Source organism: Mustela lutreola, chromosome 8, assembly GCF_030435805.1.
Source record: "Mustela lutreola isolate mMusLut2 chromosome 8, mMusLut2.pri, whole genome shotgun sequence".
In the NCBI taxonomy this organism is placed as follows: Eukaryota; Metazoa; Chordata; class Mammalia; order Carnivora; family Mustelidae; genus Mustela; species Mustela lutreola.
In genome coordinates this window covers 24,148,271-24,168,424 of record NC_081297.1, presented here as the reverse complement: position 1 = coordinate 24,168,424, position 20,154 = coordinate 24,148,271, and the positions used below count along the sequence as shown (strand labels likewise).

Here is a 20,154-nt window from a genome sequence, read left to right as displayed (position 1 = left end):
TAAGAAAACCCAATTTTAAAAAGGGCCGAAGAACTTAACCTCATCAAAGAAGATATACAAATGGCAAATAAGCATGTGAAAATATGGTCTACATCATATGCCATTAAGGAATCAGAAATTAAAACCATGATACCACTAAACACAAACCTATTAGAATGGTTAAAATCCAGAACGCTGATGCCACCAAATTCTGGCGAGGAGGAACAGAAAGAACTCTCCTACATCACTTGAGGGAAAACAAAATGGTAGAGCCACTTTGGGAGATACTGTGTCCTTTTCTTAAATGCCAGAACTATATTCTTATCATGAGATCAAACAACTGTGTTCCTTGGAATTTATTTAAGCAAGTTAAAAACTACAACCACACGAAAATCTGTTCAGGGATGTTTACAGCAGCTTTGTTCATAACTGCCCCAACTTGGAAGCTACTCTGAGATGCCCTGCAGCGGCAAAATGGGTGCGTTAACTGTGGCATATCCACACAATGGGGCATTATTCAAAAATACAAAGAACTTTGAAAAACAAATGAATAAAAAAACAAAAAGCAGATCAGACCTGTAAATACAGAAAACAAACTGATGGTTGCCAGAAGGAAGGAAGAAAGTAGCAGATACCAGCTTTCAGGTATGGAACAAGTCATGGGAATAAAAGGTAGAGCACAGGGGCGCCTGGGTGGCTCAGATGGTTAAGCATCTGCCTTCAGCTCTGGTCATGATCTCCAGGTCCTGGTATCGAGCCCCACCATCAGGATCCCTGCTCAGTGGAGAGTCTGCCTCTCCCCTCCACTTGTGCATACATGCGTGCTCTCTCCCTCAAAGGAATAAATAAAATCTTAACACACACACACACACAAAAAGGTACAGCACAAGGGCGTCCCTGGGTGGTTCAGTCAATTAAGTGTACAACTCTCGATTTGGCTCAGGTCATGATCTAGGGTTGGGATATCAAGTCCCACATTGAGGTCTGCACTGGTGGTAGAGCCTGCTTAAGATTCACTCTTCCTCTGCCCCTCCCCCCATCCACTCCCTCTCTCTCAAAAAAGAGAGAGGAGGGCCATCTGGGTGGCTCAGTCGGTTGGGCATCTGCCTTCAGTTCGGGTCATGCCCCCCCCCACCCCCGACCATGACCTTGATCCTGGGATCAAGCCCCGCACTGGGCTCCTGCTCAGTGGGGAGTTTCTCCCTCTCCCTTTGCCTGCCACTGTGCCTACTTGAGCTCTCTGCATCTCTGTCAAACAAATCAATAAAATCTTAAAAAAAAAAAAGGGGGGGGGGGCGCCTGGGTGGCTCAGTGGATTAAGCCGCTGCCTTTGGCTCAGGTCATGATCTCAGGGTCCTGGGATCGAGTCCTGCATCGGGCTCTCTGCTCAGCAGGGAGTCTGCTTCCTCCCTCTCTCTCTCTCTCTGCCTACCTCTCTGTCTACTTGTGATCTCTGTCAAATAAATAAATAAATAAAATCTTTAAAAAAAAAAAAAAGGGAGAGGAAGGAAGGGAGGGAGCGAGGTCAAAGAACATTAAAGGGGAGGGGAGGGAGAGAGGAAAAAGCGACAGCATAGGGAATATAGTAGGTGATACTGTAATAGTGGTGTAGTCTGGTGACAGATGAGAGCCACATTCGTGGTGAGCCGAGAGTAAAGAATATAGAAGTTGCATCACAATGTCGTACACCTGAAGCCACTCTAACACTGTGTGTCAACTATACTCCAAAAAAAAAAAAAAAACTAAAATAAAAAGATATGAGCCGTTAAGACAAGAAAAGACACAGAAGAACCTTAAATGCACATCACAAAGTGGAAGACGACTTTCTATGAAGATTGCACACTATAGGATTTCAACTGCATGGCATTCTGGAAAAAACAAAACTAGAGACATAAAATTTCAGTGGTTGCCTGGGGTTTGCAGGGAGGTGATGAGGGACAGAGAGAACAATAAGTGGAGGGCAGGGGTTATTTAGGGCAGTAAAGCCGTCCTTTATGACGTTACACATAACGTGACGCACGTTAAAACCCACGGAATGTCAATGCAGAGGGAACCACGGACTACAGTTAATAATAATTTCTGGACACTGGTCCATCCATTTTAATAGATCACCACACTTATGTGAGATGTTAATGACAGGGGAAACTGCTTTAAAAAATAAAGTCCGATAAAAACAAAAATGCGAGGGGAGAGTATAACACAAAATAACGCTTTTCAGCGAGGGTCTTAGTATAGACAATTGTGTGTGACAGACCAAATCAGAACTCTGAGCCATTCTGGTTCTCTTGTCATTTGTGTCCTTAAGAATCAGGATTCTCAGAATGGGAGACAGGCAACAGACATGTAACGTGGAAGAAGGAAAAGCCCTGTTGTCCTTTATCTGACTGGGAACTCTTTAGGTATTTTATCTTTAAAAACAAGGTATTCTTAGCCCTGTCCATTTAAAAAGTCCTGAAAAACAAGAACGGCCCAGCAGTGAGGAGTGCCCCCCTGGAGCCCGGATTGGGACTAAGATACTTCCCACTAAGACAGACAAACAGAAACAGATTTTTAGAGGACTGGCTGACTCTATGTCTGGGGACGGAATCTAGACCCATCAAGAACAGCCTGGTACTGCAGACGGCAAGGATGCTGTCAGAGACCGTCTTTCAAATGGAAAGACCACATCAAATGGACGGGAGAACCCACTAGAAGGGGCTCCCATAGGCCAAAAATGAACAAGAGGAGTCTGAACAGTGAGGGCACAACTATGGTGTGCAAGGAGGCAAACTCAGTGGTTTACGCACAACTGCTGGCACCTGTTTCCACACTCAGAGCTTCTTTAATCAGTCAGGTGTGGCCTAAGTATTAAGAAGTTCAGAAGTTCCGTAGGTGGGTCAACTTGCTGCCCAGTTGGCAAGCTAGTGGTACAGAAGGTACTGACCAACCACAAGGTACATCTCAGAGACGGGCCTGAGGTATGAACAAACCTTCTGGAAGAGGCAACATACACAGCAAGCACCTGGCCTGCCAGCACGGGCCGTGAGAGCTCATCGTGCATTCACAACATTCACCCTCTGCATGTTGCAGAAGTTTCCAGAGCCTCGGCCATTTGGATGATTCTTGCCCTCCGTTTTTACACGTTTGTGAGAGCACGTTCCAGACCCAACAACTCCATTCCTGGGCCCATAACCTATAGGAATAACTATGTTTGTTCACCCAAAGACCTGGGTTCAGAGGTTCAAAGCCCTCACGTGGAATGACCCCCAGGTCTGGCAACAGCAGAGGGAAGGAATGATCTGGATGCGAAGCCAACTTTACAGCAAGAATGAACCTCACGTGATGCTAAGCTAGAGAATGGACACTCAAGGGTGTGTGCAAATAACCCACTTTTATTTAATGATGTACAAAAAAGAGGCAAAACTATGCTTTCCAGAGTCAGGACAGTGTTCATCCTTGCGGGGGATAATGAAGGGGAGGGGGGCAAGGCTTCCCAGGCTGCTGATCATGTGGTTTCTTGGTTTAAAAATGTGTCACACTGTGTTGCGTGACACATGCACTGATCCAAATGAATGCTTCCATAAAGTGTTTCTGAAGTCAATTTTTTTTTGTTTTAAGATTTTATTTATTTATTCAACAGAGAGAGATCACAAGAAGGCAGAGAAGCAGGCAGAGGGGGGGGGGGGGGAAGCAGGCTCCCCACTGTGCAGAGAGCCTGATGTGGGGCTCAATCCCAGGACCTTGAGATCACGACCTGAGCTCAAGGTGGAGGCTTAACCCACTGAGCCACCCAGGCGCCCCAAAGTGGATTTTTTTTTAAGTATGTGTAAGTGTTTGAGGAAGAAGGTTCCTGTTTTCTTGGCCCAATCAACATGAGCATGGGCAGGTCAGCATCCCCGAAAGCATTCCTACGTCAATACAGAATTACCAGCTCACAGGCAGCAGGTACCATGGCTTCTAGAACAAGACTGGACCGTCAGTAGTCACTTGGTATACACTTGCTAAATTAGCAGTTTCATCTTTGTGTGTACACGTGCCTGTCAAAATGGTGGTGACATGAGGCCACACAGCATAACCTAAGAACACAGTTTCTCAGGTCTTAACTGCCTGGGTTCAAACCCTGGGTCCATTTCTTCACTGCTGTGTGACTGGAAGCAAGTTAACTTTAGTTCCGCTATAAACCAGACGATGAGGATGACGAAGACAATCATAACAAAACTGGCCAGAGTAATGGCTTTGGGATATACCCTTAGGATAGCTCATCCAGAGGCCACCATAGGCTCTCTCTGAACCCATGGAATATTAGGTACTCCTAATATTAGGTACATTCTTCTGAAGAATGTCCTAGGGCATGGTTGGGGCCAATGACAGTTTGGCCCTAGAAGATGCCGGGGATATAGGTTCTAGTTGTTACAATTTTCTATTTCATTTCAACTCCATTTAATGGACAGAATTTTTAAAAAATCTGCCGCCTACTTACCAAGGAAATTCTAATGATTTAATTGTATTAAGAAAAATTAGAACTAATATCTATATAAGATCTACCATATGAGGACACCATGAGAGCCGAGGGGAGGGGCCTTGGGAGAAGGCAGCCCTGCCAACGCTGTGGTTCTGGGCCTCCCAGGCTCCAGCACTGGGCAATAAAGGCCAGTTCTTTAAGGACCACCACCTGCCACCCTCCCGACTGCAGTGTTTTGCATGGAAGCCCCCAGCAGACTAATGAAGTAAAGAATGTTACACCTTCCCATGTCTTCCTGGCTTACCAACACCTCAAATCCAAAATACCGGTTCAGAGATCACGTTTGCAAGCCTCCCACTCTGGAGACCTCTGCCCGAGGGGGGCCGGACAGATTCTATTTCTCCCTCCTGTTTCCCGGGGCAAACCCACTGCCGGTCAGCGCTCTCCATCCAGAAGCCCCTGGGCCTCCAGCAGGCCTCAGACGGTAAGGCTCTTATGAAACCTGCCAGCACTAAAGATACAGCTGATATGGCTGGTCGCATAGAACCTAACAGAGACCAGGTTTCTTTGGCCAGGAGCTTCATGCGCATAGTGCCGTAAATGGGAGGAGCTCCATCCAAAGGAGGGGGCATGAGAAGGGAAGCAAGTGCCCAGGTCCCAGCAGAGACCGCAGGGAAGTTCCCAAAGAAGCTCAGAGCAAAACAGAGGCTCAACACTGACCCCTGCCTGCCAGGTGCTTGCTCTCCCCTGACTGCGGGCCACATCTTTATGCTCTTTTGCTCTAAAAAAAAACAAGAAATAGGGGGGCCTGGGTGGCTCAGTGGATTAAAGCCTCTGCCTTTGGCTCAGGTCATGATCCCCAGGTCCTGGGATTGAGCCCCGCATCGGGGCTCTCTGCTCAGCAGGGAGCCTGCTTCCTCCTCTCTCTCGTGATCTCTGTCAAATAAACAAATAAATAATAAAAAATAAAAAATAAAAAATAAACCTGCACAAACTTGCTATTCAAGGAAGTAAAGGCGAAGCAAAGAAATCATCTCTACTTTTTGCTTGGGAATGGTGGATCTCATATACCGAGATCAAATTTCTTTGAAGCGGGTTAATGTAAATTTATGGAAAGAGGAGGCAGGATGTAACTATTATCCATACCGGCTCTAGCATGGATTGTCACAATGAAGGGCTGGTGGTAAAAGCAAAGCAGGGGAGTGTTTCTGAAGACAAAAATCTAACTACTTCAGATTCATTAAACAGCTTACAGTTTTCTTAACGTAGCAAGTATTAACTTATCAATGGACAATGTAAAGATTCAGTATGTAGGAAACTCCCAGAGAGACTTGGCTTGGATAGCACCTATCCTGAAAAAAAAAAAAAAGATAATAAATTCAAAAAACGGCTATTGGCGTATATATGGTATTTCACTTACTAGTGAAATATATACTTACTAGGGAAATACCATATAGTTGAAATACTATACTAGTTGAAAAAATGGCTAACATTTTTTTAAGGCCTGTCGTTCTCAAAAGCCACAAGGGCATCACAACGGAAATCCTGTGAAATGCCCTCTGCTGCCTCCCCAGCCACCACCCACGTTGTCCAGGGCTCAGAATTTGCCATGTGAGGCCACGCTTTTCCTGCTGGCCCTGTCACATGAGACATGTGCATCTAACCTCCTGGGAATTCTCAAGTAGGTGAGAACTGAGGCACTGGGTACCCAGATATAATCAGAGAGACAAGGCCACTGGAAAAAGCACCATTTTTGAGAATTCTAAAAATTTTTAAAATACCCGTAATAGTGCATATTAAGACTAATATGTGTCATGTTGCTGAATGAAAGTTCGTCATATACTAAAACCTAATGCCCAACTGTGATGGGATTAGGAGGTGGGGCCTTGGGAGGTAACTAGGTCCTAAGGGGAACACTCAGGAATAGGATTACTGTCCTTCTAAAAGACACCTGAGGGAAACCCCGGTGGCTCAGTCCTTAAATGTCTGCCTTCAGCTGAAGTCATGATCCCAGGGTTCTGGGACAGTGGGATGAGCCCCACATTGGCTCCCTACCTAGTGGGACGCCTGCTTCTCCCACTCCTACTGCCCCTGCTTGTGTTCCCTCTCTCACTGTGTCTCTCTGTCAAATAATAAATAAAATCTTAACAAACAAAAAAATCCTGGGAGAGGTCCCTTACCCTTTTCACCCTGTGAGGACGCAGAGGACACAGTGCTCTATGAGCCAGGAAGTGAATCCCCACTGAATACTAAACCTGCCTGTGCCCTGATCTTGAACTTCTAGCCTCCAGAACTGTAAAAAATAAACTTCTGTTGCTTGGAAGCCACCCAGTCTGTGGTCCTGTTACCGGAGCCCCAGTGGACGGAGACAGGTCAGAGGCCATCTCAGCTACCTGACAGAGGACGACGCACAGCAAGCAATTCTCTGAGAGAGCTAATTTTATTAGTCCGGTTTTATAGATGAGAAACATGAGAAGTTACGTGACTTGCCCAAGGTTACACAGCGAGAAAGAAAAAACAGCTGCTGACCCAAAAAAAAGGCCAGGGCTGAAATGTCAAGTGACTGAAAAATAGCAAAAACTCGTTATTAGTTCAGTCACACCAAAGGGGTCACAATCGTTCGTAGTTTATTTCCTATCTGGGGGAGACCTTTTCAGTGCTTACACTGTCCTGAAGTCAAAACTAGAACTCGGAGCAGTTGGTATCCTGTTCCTGCTGGTTGTAAGGGGCTCTCCCTCTGGAGAGCTGGGGAGAGAGGGATCTGCAAAGGGGAGCCTGTGGCTATGCACCCTCTCTGCTACGCTTTCTAGCCCAGCTCTTACCTGAAAGCAGTCAGTCTTCCTTTGGAGAATTTTCAAGAAGCACAGAGGTAAACAGGTGTGCACCGCAGGCCCGGAAGAGCTAGTTATTACACCATGCTGACAGACAGTGGGTCAAAACTAGCACCAGGGGAGCTTCTCAGAGGAGGTGACCCAAGACTGGAGCCATGCGGATGGGCAGGTCGTTCCTTCCTTCAACCAGCGCTAACTGACAAGGGATGGAGGACGCTGTCTGGGAAGAAAAGGGAAAAGGGCCTCCCCAGCCAAGATACCACAGGTGCAAAACCATAAGGGTGGCCATATCCAAGCAACTTAGAAAAATAAAAAAGGAAACGTCTTACTAAAGATGACAGCTAACAGGACGTGGTCTTCCCAGCTCCTTCACCTTTCCTCAGAGACAGCCCGCACGGACAGAAACTCCTAACACCCGACCACTTCCAGGTTTAATGGCGCTTTTGAAACAACCCTTCCAGAACACCCGTGATTATGGCTGTTGATTACTTTATGTGGTCCTTTAGCAAGAACACGCCTCCGCCTCGAAGGCAGGTTATTTTTCTTTTCTGTAATTTATCTGAAAGATATTTTAGTCTCACCTGAAAAAAAGAAAAAAAAAAAAAAAACACACAACCACAACCTGATAAAGGTTTGACCATCCAATGGGCAATAAACTTGAAGAGATTAAAAAAAAAAAGTCACAGAAGACTTAAATAAAAGAAATGAAAAAAGTCTCCCTGGCTGCTAATGGGATTCTCTGCGGCCCGGGAAGCAGATTAGAGGAGCCTTCGAAGGCAGCTTCATCACACGGGTGAGGACAGAGGTAGATGGCAGAGCTCCTCCGTGAGATCTCGTCGATAAAGAGAACAAAATTGCCACCATTACTCTTGGAAGTGCTAAGGAGAAGGCGGGTGCGGATTTCATGCCGTGTTGTTGGGGGAATAGGAAGGAAAACCAAATCAGGGGGTAATTTCAAAGAAAACAGCAATCTAAATCTTTAAGAATCCTAGGCAAAAGCACCCAACGCTCCAGGATGGATTAAGCCACCAGAGAAAACATCAACATAGGACACAAAGACCAGACCCGGTCCCATTCGCCATGCTCTCCTAGGTCCTGTCCACCGACGACGTGGGAACCAGTTCCACCCGAGGCTTCTGGGGCTGGATGGTCCCGTCAGAGCTAACATTCAGCAGTGCCCACTCAGTACCAGGCTCAGTGCTAAGCACTCGACAGCATCAGTCTCCCTTAGCGCTGATCCAGTCTTAACATGTGGGAACTTAACAGTTCCATGTGCCAAAGAGGACTCAAGGCTCAGAAAGGTTAAGCCACTTCTCTGAAGTTACACAGCACTACTCAGAAGATGGAGAGTCTGAGTCCGGCCTATGCAACTCCAAGGCCCCACAGGTAAGCACTGCCTCCTGGGGGAGGGGGGAGGTGGCAGAGTCTGACCACATCCAGAATCTGGCTCAACGGAAAACTCTAGAATCTGTCTGGTATCTGTCTCCAGCCTATTAAGTTTTCCCCATCAGAAAGCTTTCAGTACCTGAGCTCCTGGAAACATTTTTTCAAAGTCATTTACTGTCTCTGAGGAAGTAAAGTGCCGCATTTATACAACACAATTCTCCCAAACAGAAAGACAAGACGGACAGTTCACATGCTTAGCCTGAGAACAAAACTCCCATTCTTATTTTCAAAACTTAAATCTTGTCTTTTGAGAAACTCAACAAAGTAAGGATATCGAAGGAAGGGCGTAAGACACAATAACCATACTCTGTCCACGCGAATGAATTGTCCCGTGTGTAATCTTCATGCTAAGACACAAAACCTCGCCATACAGTTAAAACTTTACTAGTAAAGAAACAAGGGAAGTCTTATGCCACAGTTTATGCAACCATGTCAAATACTTTTATAAGATATTAAAATAGATTCAGGAAGCATTATGCACCACCAATAAATGAGTCCCAGCTTAGGAATCGGCTTCTGAAGGCATCCTGGAACCTTCCAGGCTCCAAGAGTCCAGAGGTCAGGGAGGCAAGGCAGAAAGCAGCCACTCTTTGGGTCTACACACAACTGAGGCTGGAGGAGGTCGAATCTCCAAATTCACTTCCACCGAACTACCCAAGAGTCAGCCTTGTTCTTCCTCACACTACTTCTCTGGGAGAACAGAAGAAAGATCTTGCTTTTCACCACCTAATACAACACCGGAAACATCTTTTTCAGGAAGCAAGTGGCTATCTTTTCTTCTTTGGTACAAGGCAAGGCTTCAAACAGATAATGCAAGTGAACCAAAATAGCTGGGCCGCCCTTCCCACTTACAAATATCACATACAGAATCCTCTTCACGGCCGAAGGCTATGAAGTTCCTCTGCAGGGCTGAGCAGGAAAGAGCCATGAGGCCAAAGGTACAGCGGAGCTGGGCTCCCTAATTGCACTCTCCAGCCTTGGTTACAGCAGGGCACCCAAGGCTCACCATAACTTAGGCAGAGCCAGGAAGGGGCAACAGAAGCACACATCCAGATCAGCAATGGCCAGTTTGGTCCCAGACATGGTGGCTCTGTTGCAGCCCACAAGAAGCCATCACCACTTGATAGAGGCCAACTCAGCTCAAGAGGCTGAGATACTCACGGGCACAAAAGCTAAAGTTCAGTGGCAGGACTCATCCAAACGGTTACCGAATGCAGACTGCCTAGGACTTCTCATCCCCTGTCCTTTAGCAGAGATGCATCGAGAGCCCATACCCCAACCTGTCCTGGGCATAAACCGTGGGTTCACAGTAAATGTGACTCTGCTCTCTCCATGCCTAACGAGCAAAGCATCATCTTTTAGAGTCTCCCGGACGTCTCCCCTCCTTCTCTAATGTCACCTCCTGGTCTGGATCTCCTTAAACCTCAGGCCTAATCCATCAGGCTCTCCTTCATCCATCCAACATTTCGGGCACTTACTGCGTTCCAGACACTAGAAAGAAGGCAAATATGAGGGATGCACAGTAATATTCCCCCCATTCTCCAATGTGGATGAGAGACATCTAGATCAAGAACACATCACAATCATCGCAATCCCATGTAACAAGAGCCATGAAGACAAATCCAACTTCACAGCAGAGAGAATGACTATCACTTGACACTAACAGAGAAGGCTTCACACCACGGCGTCTGGGCTGACTTCTGACAGGTAAGTGAGAGGATCTGGGGGGGGGGGGGGGGGAGGAAGCAAACGATACTGCCATGGCACGAGGACCTAAAACAGTATGTCCTGGTTCAAGGTTCAAGGCAGTCCGTTCAGTATGGCAGGGACCACAAAGGCATGGAAGGGATAAGGTAGGTTTTGGTCAGATTCCGAAAGGCTCTGCATGTCACACCAAAGAACTTGGGGCGCTACTGCTGGTAATGACCAACCAGATGGGCTTAAGGGAGAAGGTCCAAACTGAAGCCACATTCAGCCTGAAGAAGTGTTTTATTTCTCCTATGAAGTATGTTTCAATAATTGGAATTAGTTGCCAATGTCTAAACCGTGGGAAATTTCTTATCAAAATCTGGATTCCTGGCTTCTTAACAACAATAACTATGGCAACACAAGGCCAACCCCAGGTGGTAACAATTGTTTGGACGTGAGAAGCAGGAGTAGCAGCTGTCCCTCTTCTGACAGGAAGTGAAGTTCATGACCATCCTCACCTGGCCCCAAAAAACATCTAAGCTGCAATTTCTGCTTTAAAGGAGAGAGTTACAGGGTAAGACACATTGCAGAAAAGTAACACTAGAAATCAATGCAGTGAATAAACCACGGGGTCAGCAACACCAGGTAAGAGGCCAAGTTAGGGAGACATCACAGTAGCACGAGGAGGAGGTAAACGACTTAACTGAGGGGTAAAAGAGACAGAAAAGGGTAAGGAGTCAAGAAAGGCTTAACATACTCCAGGCATTAAGAGGTTATCACAGAACTTTTGTGTGGCAATTGTTCAAGGGTCGAAGACTGTATTAGGAGAAAGGAAGCATGATTCAAAAGTGATTTTCAGTTTCAAATAAAGTGGGTATTCAGTAAACTATGTGGGGAAACCACCCAAATGCCAACAACTTGCACAGACAACAGTGAGGTCCAGTAACAACTGTCTGTGTGATTCAGACCCTGGACATTCAGGTTCGTCTTCCAGTGGAGAAGGAACATACCCTAACTGCAAACTTTCTGAGCTAAGCTTGCTCTCGCTCGCGCTCTCTCTCTCTCTAGACCGGCGATGCTTACAAGCCGGGCGTGGGATGTAAATCATTATAACCTCCCATAGCACAGCCGGCAGCTACTTGGAAAACGTATAAACCCTCCAGGTGCTGCAAGGGAAAGGCCCAGCCCCAGAACTTACACAAGCCGTTGACATCCAGCATGTTGGAGATGCCCCGGTCACTCATGTCCACTTCCGGCTGGTTCTTCTCCCGGCTCTCCTCCACCAACTTTTTCAAAGACTTGGACATGTTCTGTACCAAACGACAACAACAAAGCACGTGGGCGACGGCCAGGGGTGTGCAGGGATAGAAAGGGGAGACGCCCCGCGCTGGCAGTGTCCAGTTTTCCCCCAGCCTCGGAGGGTGGGCATCGGCGGGCAGCGTCCGGAGGCAGGGAAAGGGGGAGGGACGGCGGGGCGGGGCGGGGGAGTGGGTGGCGCCCGACACCACAACGGGGGCGCGCAGAGAGGCGAACCCAAGTGCGGTGCCACACACACTCACCGCGGAGGGCAGCGCCTAACAGGTTGGGCGAGGGAAGCGCTGGCTTCCGCAGGGCACACCTCAGTAGCAGGAGGTGCACTCGGTCAGCGCAAAACCCGGACCGGAACGAGGAACACGCCCTATCCCGGAGCTCGGCGCAGGCGCACACCCTGCGGCTCTCGGCTCCACGCCCTGCCGGCGCCTGACCCTTCCCAAATTAGGAGAACAGTTCGCCAGACGTGGCTCTAGGGTGAGGCTCCGCCCACAAAGTAATGTGTACCCGCGGCCGACCAATCAGGTCCGGCATGTGCCTTCGAGACTCCGCCCCCCCGAGGTTTGGGCCGCCCCCTGAAATGCGCTCGCGTTCGCCATTGGGAGAGGACTGGGCTTGGCGCAAGCGCACTACTTCTCGCGCAGGCTCAGTTCATGGGCCGAAGCGCGGAGAGTTGTGGGCGGAAGCGGGAAAGTTTGGGACGGGGCAGCGGCGGGAGAGGGTTGGAACTGAACTTGGGAGCTGGGAAAGGGAGACGTTACCTCTGTGTGCTGCTTCTTTAATTGTGGTTCGGTGTTCAGAAGTCGCTATCCTGAGTCCGGTCCGTACAGTCGTGCCTCTCGCTGCATCATGAGCTCGAATACGAGAACTGCATAGTCTGTATTCCCGGCACCCAGCTGGGAGTCATGGACCTCTGTGTCCCAAGAAGGGGAATACCCACAGATAAAAGGCTTCTCTTTTCTCATATCACTGCACTCAAAATTATGCCATATTTTAGTTTGCTTTCTGTTGAGTGGTTAATTTTTTGTACAATTCTCCTTGTTTTTTTCTTCCACTAGACTTTCTTTATCCTTCTGTACCTTCTTTACCTTATCTCTAAGAACATACAGCTTTTCACCTATGTTGCTTTAAATTCAATGAATTCCTTTGTTTAAAAGATTTTATTGATTTATTTGAGAGAGAGCGTGCACAAGCATGGGGGAGAGGCAAAGGGAGAAGCCGACTCCCCACTGAGTAGGGAGCCAACCTTGGAGGCTGGATACCAGGACCCTGAGATCCTGACCGGAGCTGAAGGCATCTGCTTAGCCCACCGAGTTCCCCAGGCGCCCCATCATGAATTCTTCTTGAAGACTTTAAGAACCTACTAATTTTCTGCTCTTACACTAATTATTTCTGCTCTTCCAGCTGAGAGGTGATGTGTGGTTTCTTTCACTTGGTTCCTTCCTTTAAACTGACCTTTCTGGTATACATCTTGTTGCACTATCGCTCAAGTAAACCTCTCTAAAACTGGGTACAGGAGGCACAAATTTTGAGTAGCTGTATATTTAATAATGTCCTTATTTTGCCCACACCTTTAGAATTTGCCTAGCATGGAATTTTAGGTTCGATATCAGTTTCTTTTCCATCTCAAAGGCATAGTTCCACTGACCTGTACTTCCAATGTTGATGCCCAGAAATGTGTCATCTCCTCAGGTCTTTGCAGAGAACTGTTGTTTTCCCTTGTGAAGCATTTGTCATCTTTTAATTATTTACCATGTTCTGAAATATCACCATAATATCTCCAGTTGGGGGGTCTTTTTAAATTTAATCTGTTTAGCACCCATTTGGCCCTTTTTCAGCGGAAGATTCATTTCTCACTTCCTCTCTGGAAATTGTTTCTGGTATTTCTTTGAAATTTCTTTACTGCCATTTTCTCTGATTTAGCATGTTCAGGAAATCTGTTAGGCAGATGGCAGCCTCCTTGGACAATTTCTTATAGTTATCATTTTCCCCCTCACGTATTTATACTCTGAATGTTTCAGGAGATATATTAATGTTATCTTCCAAAACTTCTTTAAATTTTAATAGCATTAATAGCATCAGTTTTCCTTGGGCTATTGGTTAAATTTCTTTGGAGATGAGATCCCAGTTTTATGCCTGCTTGGAGTTGCTAGGCTACTTTTGCCATTCACCAATTGCAAGCACCAACTAATACAGTTCTTGGATTTTGGGTCTCATCTCCTCATACTGCACCTGCCAGCCCCAGATGCCTGGAAAGTCCATTCCCAATTCTGCTGCATATCTTACTTGAAATTGTGTTGGGCTGCAATTTCTCTCCTCCCCCAACCCCCACTCCTGTTTCATTTGTCAGCATGCTTTTATTCACTTCCTGTTTTCCAGAAATTTATTTTCATTTATCATTCTCCTCTTGATCACTTCACTGTTGCCAGTACAATTATTAATAAAATGTGTCCTTAAGTTCTGGACTTTTATAACATAGAAACATGGCCAACTTCCTGAGTATGTGACCTGTGCAGTAACACAAATTCCATGCTTAACAGGGCTGAGTGCTTGGCTTAATACTCTGCTGTCACCATCTTGAAATGTTTAATAAATTTGGAACAAGGGGCCGTGAATTTTCCTTTTGCTCTGGGCCCTGCAAATTATGCAGCCAGTCCTGCATGCAAAAGTTAATATTTATTAGAGCTTAAATCGCTTCCACAGCTTCACTGCCAAGGGCTCTGTGCTTATGTACAGTCTCTGCTGTAATGCTTCCCGTTAGCAGAAATGTACTATTCCCAGCCCCAGCCCACAGAGCGGGCCAATCAAAGAGTATGGAAGAGGCCTGGTCTACACAAGACATACCAGATTATGACAATTAAAGTAAGTTAAGTAAATTTACATAAATTGCTTGTATCATTAATTTTAAAAATGCCTTCTTATTCCCCAAGCTGTATATAAATTTACAGTTAGTTACTGAAATGAAATTTGAAAAGCAAATTTTTCATCAAATATCCAATAGCCATCATTTTTCTTCCAATAATTTTCCTCTTTAAATTGATAGTCATGGGGTGATCTGTGGTAATACCAATAATAAAAAGTCTTTTTCCATTAACATTATTTTTGATCCTGTTGTTTTATCTCTAAGTTTTTACTAAACTGACAGCAATTATATTAAAACATTTTTCTAGTCTTATGGCAGGTGTCAGTCTTATTAAATAATTTTGATAGGTCTATGAATATAGTTTACAATAATAAGTTGTCAAATTTGAAAAGTCATATTTCATAAGTTCATACCTCATCCTTCAGGCTGAATGGAAGGCACACTTTTGGGTGGTTGTCAAGGTTAGAATCAGAGCTCTGTCACTAAGTTTTATATAAGTTTCCATACCTCGTGGGGGTGATGGTTCTTAGTATTCTATTTCAGTGAGTGATATATGAGAATGACACCTGACATATGGTAGATCTTATATAGATATTAGTTCTAATTTTTCTTAATACAATTAAATCATTAGAATTTCCTTGGTAAGTAGGTGGCAGATTTTTAAAAAATTCTGTCCATTAAATGGAGTTGAAATGAAATAGAAAATTATAACAACTAGAACCTATATCCCCGGCATCTTCTAGGGCCAAACTGTCATTGGCCCCAACCATGCCCTAGGACATTCTTCAGAAGAATGTACCTAATATTAGGAGTACCTAATATTCCATGGGTTCAGAGAGAGCCTATGGTGGCCTCTGGCTGAGCTATCCTAAGGGTATATCCCAAAGCCATTACTCTGGCCAGTAATGGCTATACTAACCCTTCAAGACTAAAAGGATGAGATTTGTTGTTCCTGCTATGGTCCAGTTGTTTAGGGAGACAGAATCAGAGGGGAGAGAGAGGTCAGGTAGATGGAAGCCTGGCTGTCCCCAGTCCTGGATTCCTAGACTATGAGCAGCTGGGGATAGGTACTCCCAAGGGAACTGAACCAAGTAGCAAGCATTAGCCCTTTGGTTGCCAGATCATGCAGAGGCTGGAGGAACAAGATGGCATTGGAGTTTGTCCCCACCCGACTCTTCTCAAATCAGTGTCTAAAGTTTCCATGTTCACCTGGAGTGGGATGGGCTTAGAAGGTGACCATGAGACTTTCTCAGCTCAGAATGTGATCAGCGGTGAAAAGGAGTAACTTCCTTTACATTTGTGCTTCTTTGTATTCCTTCAGACCCATGTGGAATATCATTTTCCGTTAACTTTCAAGTAAGACTTCCCCTCACCCACCCCTCAACACATTCATTTTACATTATAGCTTTCTGGATTCCACTTATGGCCTGAAAGCAGCATTTTGGTGTATGTCAATACTGAATGACCAGGACATCTGTACCGATGTGAACTAGCTGATTGTTAGCTCTGCACAGGGGTGATCACTCAGAACAGAGTTCCTGATGATGCTGTTTGGGAGCAAGGACATTATCACTTAGCCATTAGATTGGAGAAGCTAGCTTAATATAAATTTCATCAGATAAGGAAATTGAGAATTTTGCCTCGGAAACCAGACACGATGGCCCTAGGAAATGGATTTTTTTTTTTTTTTTTAAGGAGAAAGACATCAGTTGATATATGGCTGTCACGTCCACCACTTTATCCTTGGTGTGCTTACCACATGCCACATTGGAAATGTTCAATACACATATATAAATGAGTGAATTAAATTAAAGCAGAACCAGAGGAAATGAATTGGGTCTTATTAGTGAGAGATGACATGACCTTATATGTAAAAAACTCTAAAGATTCCACTAAGAAAGAGAAAAAAAAACTGTTAGAACTAATAAATGAATTCGGTAAAGTAGCAGGATACAAAATCAACATATAGAAATCAGCTGAATTTCTATTCACTAACCATGAACTATCTGAAAGAGAAATTAAAACCATTATAATTGTATCAAAAACAATAAAAATACCTAGGAATAAATCTAACCAACTGAAAACTGTAAGACACTGATAAAAAAAAGATTGAAGAAGACACAAATAGATGGAAAGACATCACAGGTTCTTGGATTGGAAGAATTAATATTGTGAAAATGGATATGCAATCTATAGATTCAAAGCAATCCCAATAAAAAGTCCAATGGCATTTTTCTTAAAAATACAAAAACAATCCCCAAATTACTTTGAACCCAAAAAAGATTCTGCATAGCCAAAGAAATTTTGATAAAAAAGAGCAAAGCTGGGGGCATCACACTTCCTGAGTTGAAGTTATATTACAAAACCACTATAATCAAAACAGCATAGTATTGGCATAAAAATAGGCACATAGATCAGTTGAACAGAACAGATAGCCCAGATATAAACCCATGCATATGGGCAACTAATTTTTGACAAGCGTACCAAAAACACACAGTAAGGAAAGGACAGTCTCTTCAATGAATGGTACTAGGAAAACTGGATAGCCACATGCAAAATAATGAAATTAACCCCTATTCTATACTACTCGGAAACATTAACTCAAAGTGGATCAAAGATTTAAATGTAAGAACTGAAACTGTAAAAACACCAGAAGAAAATACAAGGGAAAAGGTCCCTAACATCAGCCTTAACAATGATTTCTTGGATAAGTCACCAAAAGCACAGGCAACAAAAACTAAAATAAACAAGACAGACCACATTACACTAAAGAACTTCTGCACAGCAAAGGAAAACACCCATACATTGAAAAGACAACCTTCAGAATGGGAAAAATTACTTTTTTTTCCTGTTTTAAGTTTTCCAATTCCAAAAATACACTATAATATTGACGGCTTTCTTAAATTGGTATATATACCTGGGTATTCTAATACGCCTTCTAGGAAAGTACATCTCTCTGACTGAAATGGACTCTTGTTGATACCATTATGCTAATAATACAATCTGAGATCAAATCTTCTTTTACTGTTTGACAGCTGCATACATTAATCTTGCCTTCAGAGAAAATTCCTATAATTTCACATGTTATTGTCAAATTGTCTCCATTTTCTGTAGCTTTGTGATTCATTTTCAGGCAAAAGAGCAAAATATTGTATGTCCGCCTATGAAATTTCATCCTGAGTTTGTGTTCATTGCTCTGGCTTGTCAGGCCCCTGGGGGTTGGATGGGACTTGTCATCACATTCACCATTCTTTCCAAGAGGGAGTCAGCTACAAAGTTGATATATCTACCCATAACACAGAATTACAGAAAGCAGGAATTTTATTCTTTTAATACTTTATTTATTTATTTGAGAGAGAGAGCAAGCATGAGTGGGGGGAAGGGACAGAGTGAAAGGGAGAAGCAGGGTTCCCCACTGAGTGTGGAGCCTGACACAGGGCTCGATCCCAGGACCCTGGGATCATGACCTGAGCTGAAGGCAGATGCTTAATGACTGAGCCACCCAGGTGCCCTAAGGAGGCAGGACTTTTAAAGGTGGGAATATTTTATTTATGTGGCTCTGTACTCTGCGCAGAAATAATTTTTCTGGCACTCGAGTATTCGAGTAACATGAAACAACACATCACTATTAAGACTTAACTTTGTGTATTTAATATAGGTGCCCTTGCTTTGTTAAAGGCCTCAGAAAACTTTATAAAAGCTTGGCTAAGCCACTGTGACTCTACAGACTGTGTTAGGAAGCGAGGAGTGGACAGTGGTGGGACTTGTGGAAACGAAAACACGAGAAGTTAAGGCAGCCCTGAATGACAAGCGCGAGACTGCCGATTCAGGCAGCACGGCCCTGGAGTTCATGGTCTGCAGGATTTGTATTGTTCATCCAAATGTAAAAATTCAACTTGAAACCTTACATAGATCTGCTAGTGAAAGACGAAACTTTGATGAGTTAAAAATTAATGCAACATTCATTGCGTACCATTCAAGAATGTTCATTACCTCTGATTTGACATTCACAGGGAAAAACATGCTATTTTGTCATTAACTTTTGACAACTGACATCACATATGTCATCACTATTTCCAGTTCTTTAAGGAATTTTAAGAATATGTTCAGCTCAAAGCATTAGAAGTGAGGATGACATGCACAGCCAAGACTAAAGAAGCTACAGTCTATATTTTTTTTCAATAAACAGACATTGATTCCACACATACTTTGGTGAAAAGAAAAAGTTCAGATTATTTCCAGTGGGCCAGGTGGAATGCTGTATGAGGATTCTGTCCTGACGTCTGTCCAGTGTCATGTCCAATGGGCCCAACACACCACATCGCCCCATTAGCTGTCCCAGGTTAAGCGGAAAGCTGATGGCTGTACCGCATACTCTGCATGAAATTTTACGAAGACCCGATGCGAAGAAGCCATAAAGGGAGCTATGTTAGTGTCCTAAAATTGAAAAAAAAAAGAGTAACTAATTATATATTTCACAAATTTGAACATTTTGCTGGAAACGTTAGCCTAGTAAGAAAGTACTACACAAAGAAACTTTATAGAATTTACAGTAAACCTGTTTAAACTTGCTTATTATTCTAGAAGGAACCTGCTAAGAATGAATAGAGATACCTTACAAGAGAATATTGGTGGTGGGGAGGACGACAGAGGGAAAATGGAGATTCACCACTAGTGGATACAGAGTGTCTTTTGCGGGTAATGAAATGTTCTAGAATTGATTGTGGTATGAACTACATAACCCTGAATCTACTAGAAACTACTGAATGTACACTTAAAGAAGATGAATCATTTGTGAATATTATATTTCAGTGAAATTTTCATTAAAAATTGAATTTCCAGTTCAACTTCTTACTGAAACTTTAATTTTCCTGATGGGAACACATACCTATTTTTGCAACTAAAACAGTCCTATCAGTAAAGTGTACAACTTCCTGCTGTCAACATCTCTAGTCTCCTTTTAGGATTTATTTTTGTATTCTTTCTGTCTTTAATAAATGACACTATGAAAAATGGATATCCACATACAAGGGAATGAAACTATACCACACACAAAAATCAATTCAAAATGAGTAAAGACCTGAAACCATGAAACTCCTAGAAGAACACACAGGCAGTAAGCTCCTTGATGTTGGTTTTGGCAATGACTTTTTGGACTTGATACCAAAAGCAAAGGCAACAAAAGCAAACATAAACAAGAGGAACTATATCACACTAAAAAGTTCCTGTACAACAAAGGAAATCATAGACAAAATGGAAAGGCAACATACTGAATGGGAGAAAATATTTTGCAATATATTTATCCGATAAGGTGTAAAAGTCTAAAATATATAAAGAACTCACACAACTCAGTAGCAATAACAAACAGTCCAATTAAGAAATGGGCAAAGAACCTGACTGGCTGTTTTTCCAAGGAAGATGTACAGATTGCCAACAAGTACATGAGAAGATGTTCAACATTACTAACCGTCAGAAAATCCAAATCAAAACCACAATGAAATATCCCTTCATACCTGTCAGAATGGCTATTATAAAAAATACAAGAAAATAACAAGTCTTGGTAAGGATGTGGAGAAAAGGGAACCCTCATGCTT

The 20,154-nt window shown here is 44.0% G+C and overlaps 2 protein-coding genes across 4 annotated transcripts in view; both read right to left on the bottom strand.

The window, feature by feature from the left end:
* Positions 1 to 12,139, bottom strand: part of RSU1 (Ras suppressor protein 1) — a 185,258-nt gene extending 173,119 nt beyond the window's left edge. The window contains exons 1-2 of one of the 3 annotated variants that reach the window (XM_059184042.1): positions 11,946 to 12,139; positions 11,585 to 11,696 (exon numbers count right to left, since the gene is read on the bottom strand). In XM_059184042.1, coding sequence (XP_059040025.1) covers positions 11,585 to 11,693 — 109 coding nt within the window. In that variant the 5' untranslated portion in view covers positions 11,694 to 11,696; positions 11,946 to 12,139. The remainder of the gene's footprint in view (positions 1 to 11,584; positions 11,697 to 11,945) is intronic. The other 2 variants (XM_059184041.1, XM_059184040.1) reach the window with 2 other exon arrangements.
* A 5,740-nt stretch (positions 12,140 to 17,879) lies between these two features.
* Positions 17,880 to 20,154, bottom strand: part of CUBN (cubilin) — a 258,475-nt gene continuing 256,200 nt past the window's right edge. The window contains exon 67 of the mRNA XM_059184039.1: positions 17,880 to 18,997. Coding sequence (XP_059040022.1) covers positions 18,890 to 18,997 — 108 coding nt within the window. The 3' untranslated portion in view covers positions 17,880 to 18,889. The remainder of the gene's footprint in view (positions 18,998 to 20,154) is intronic.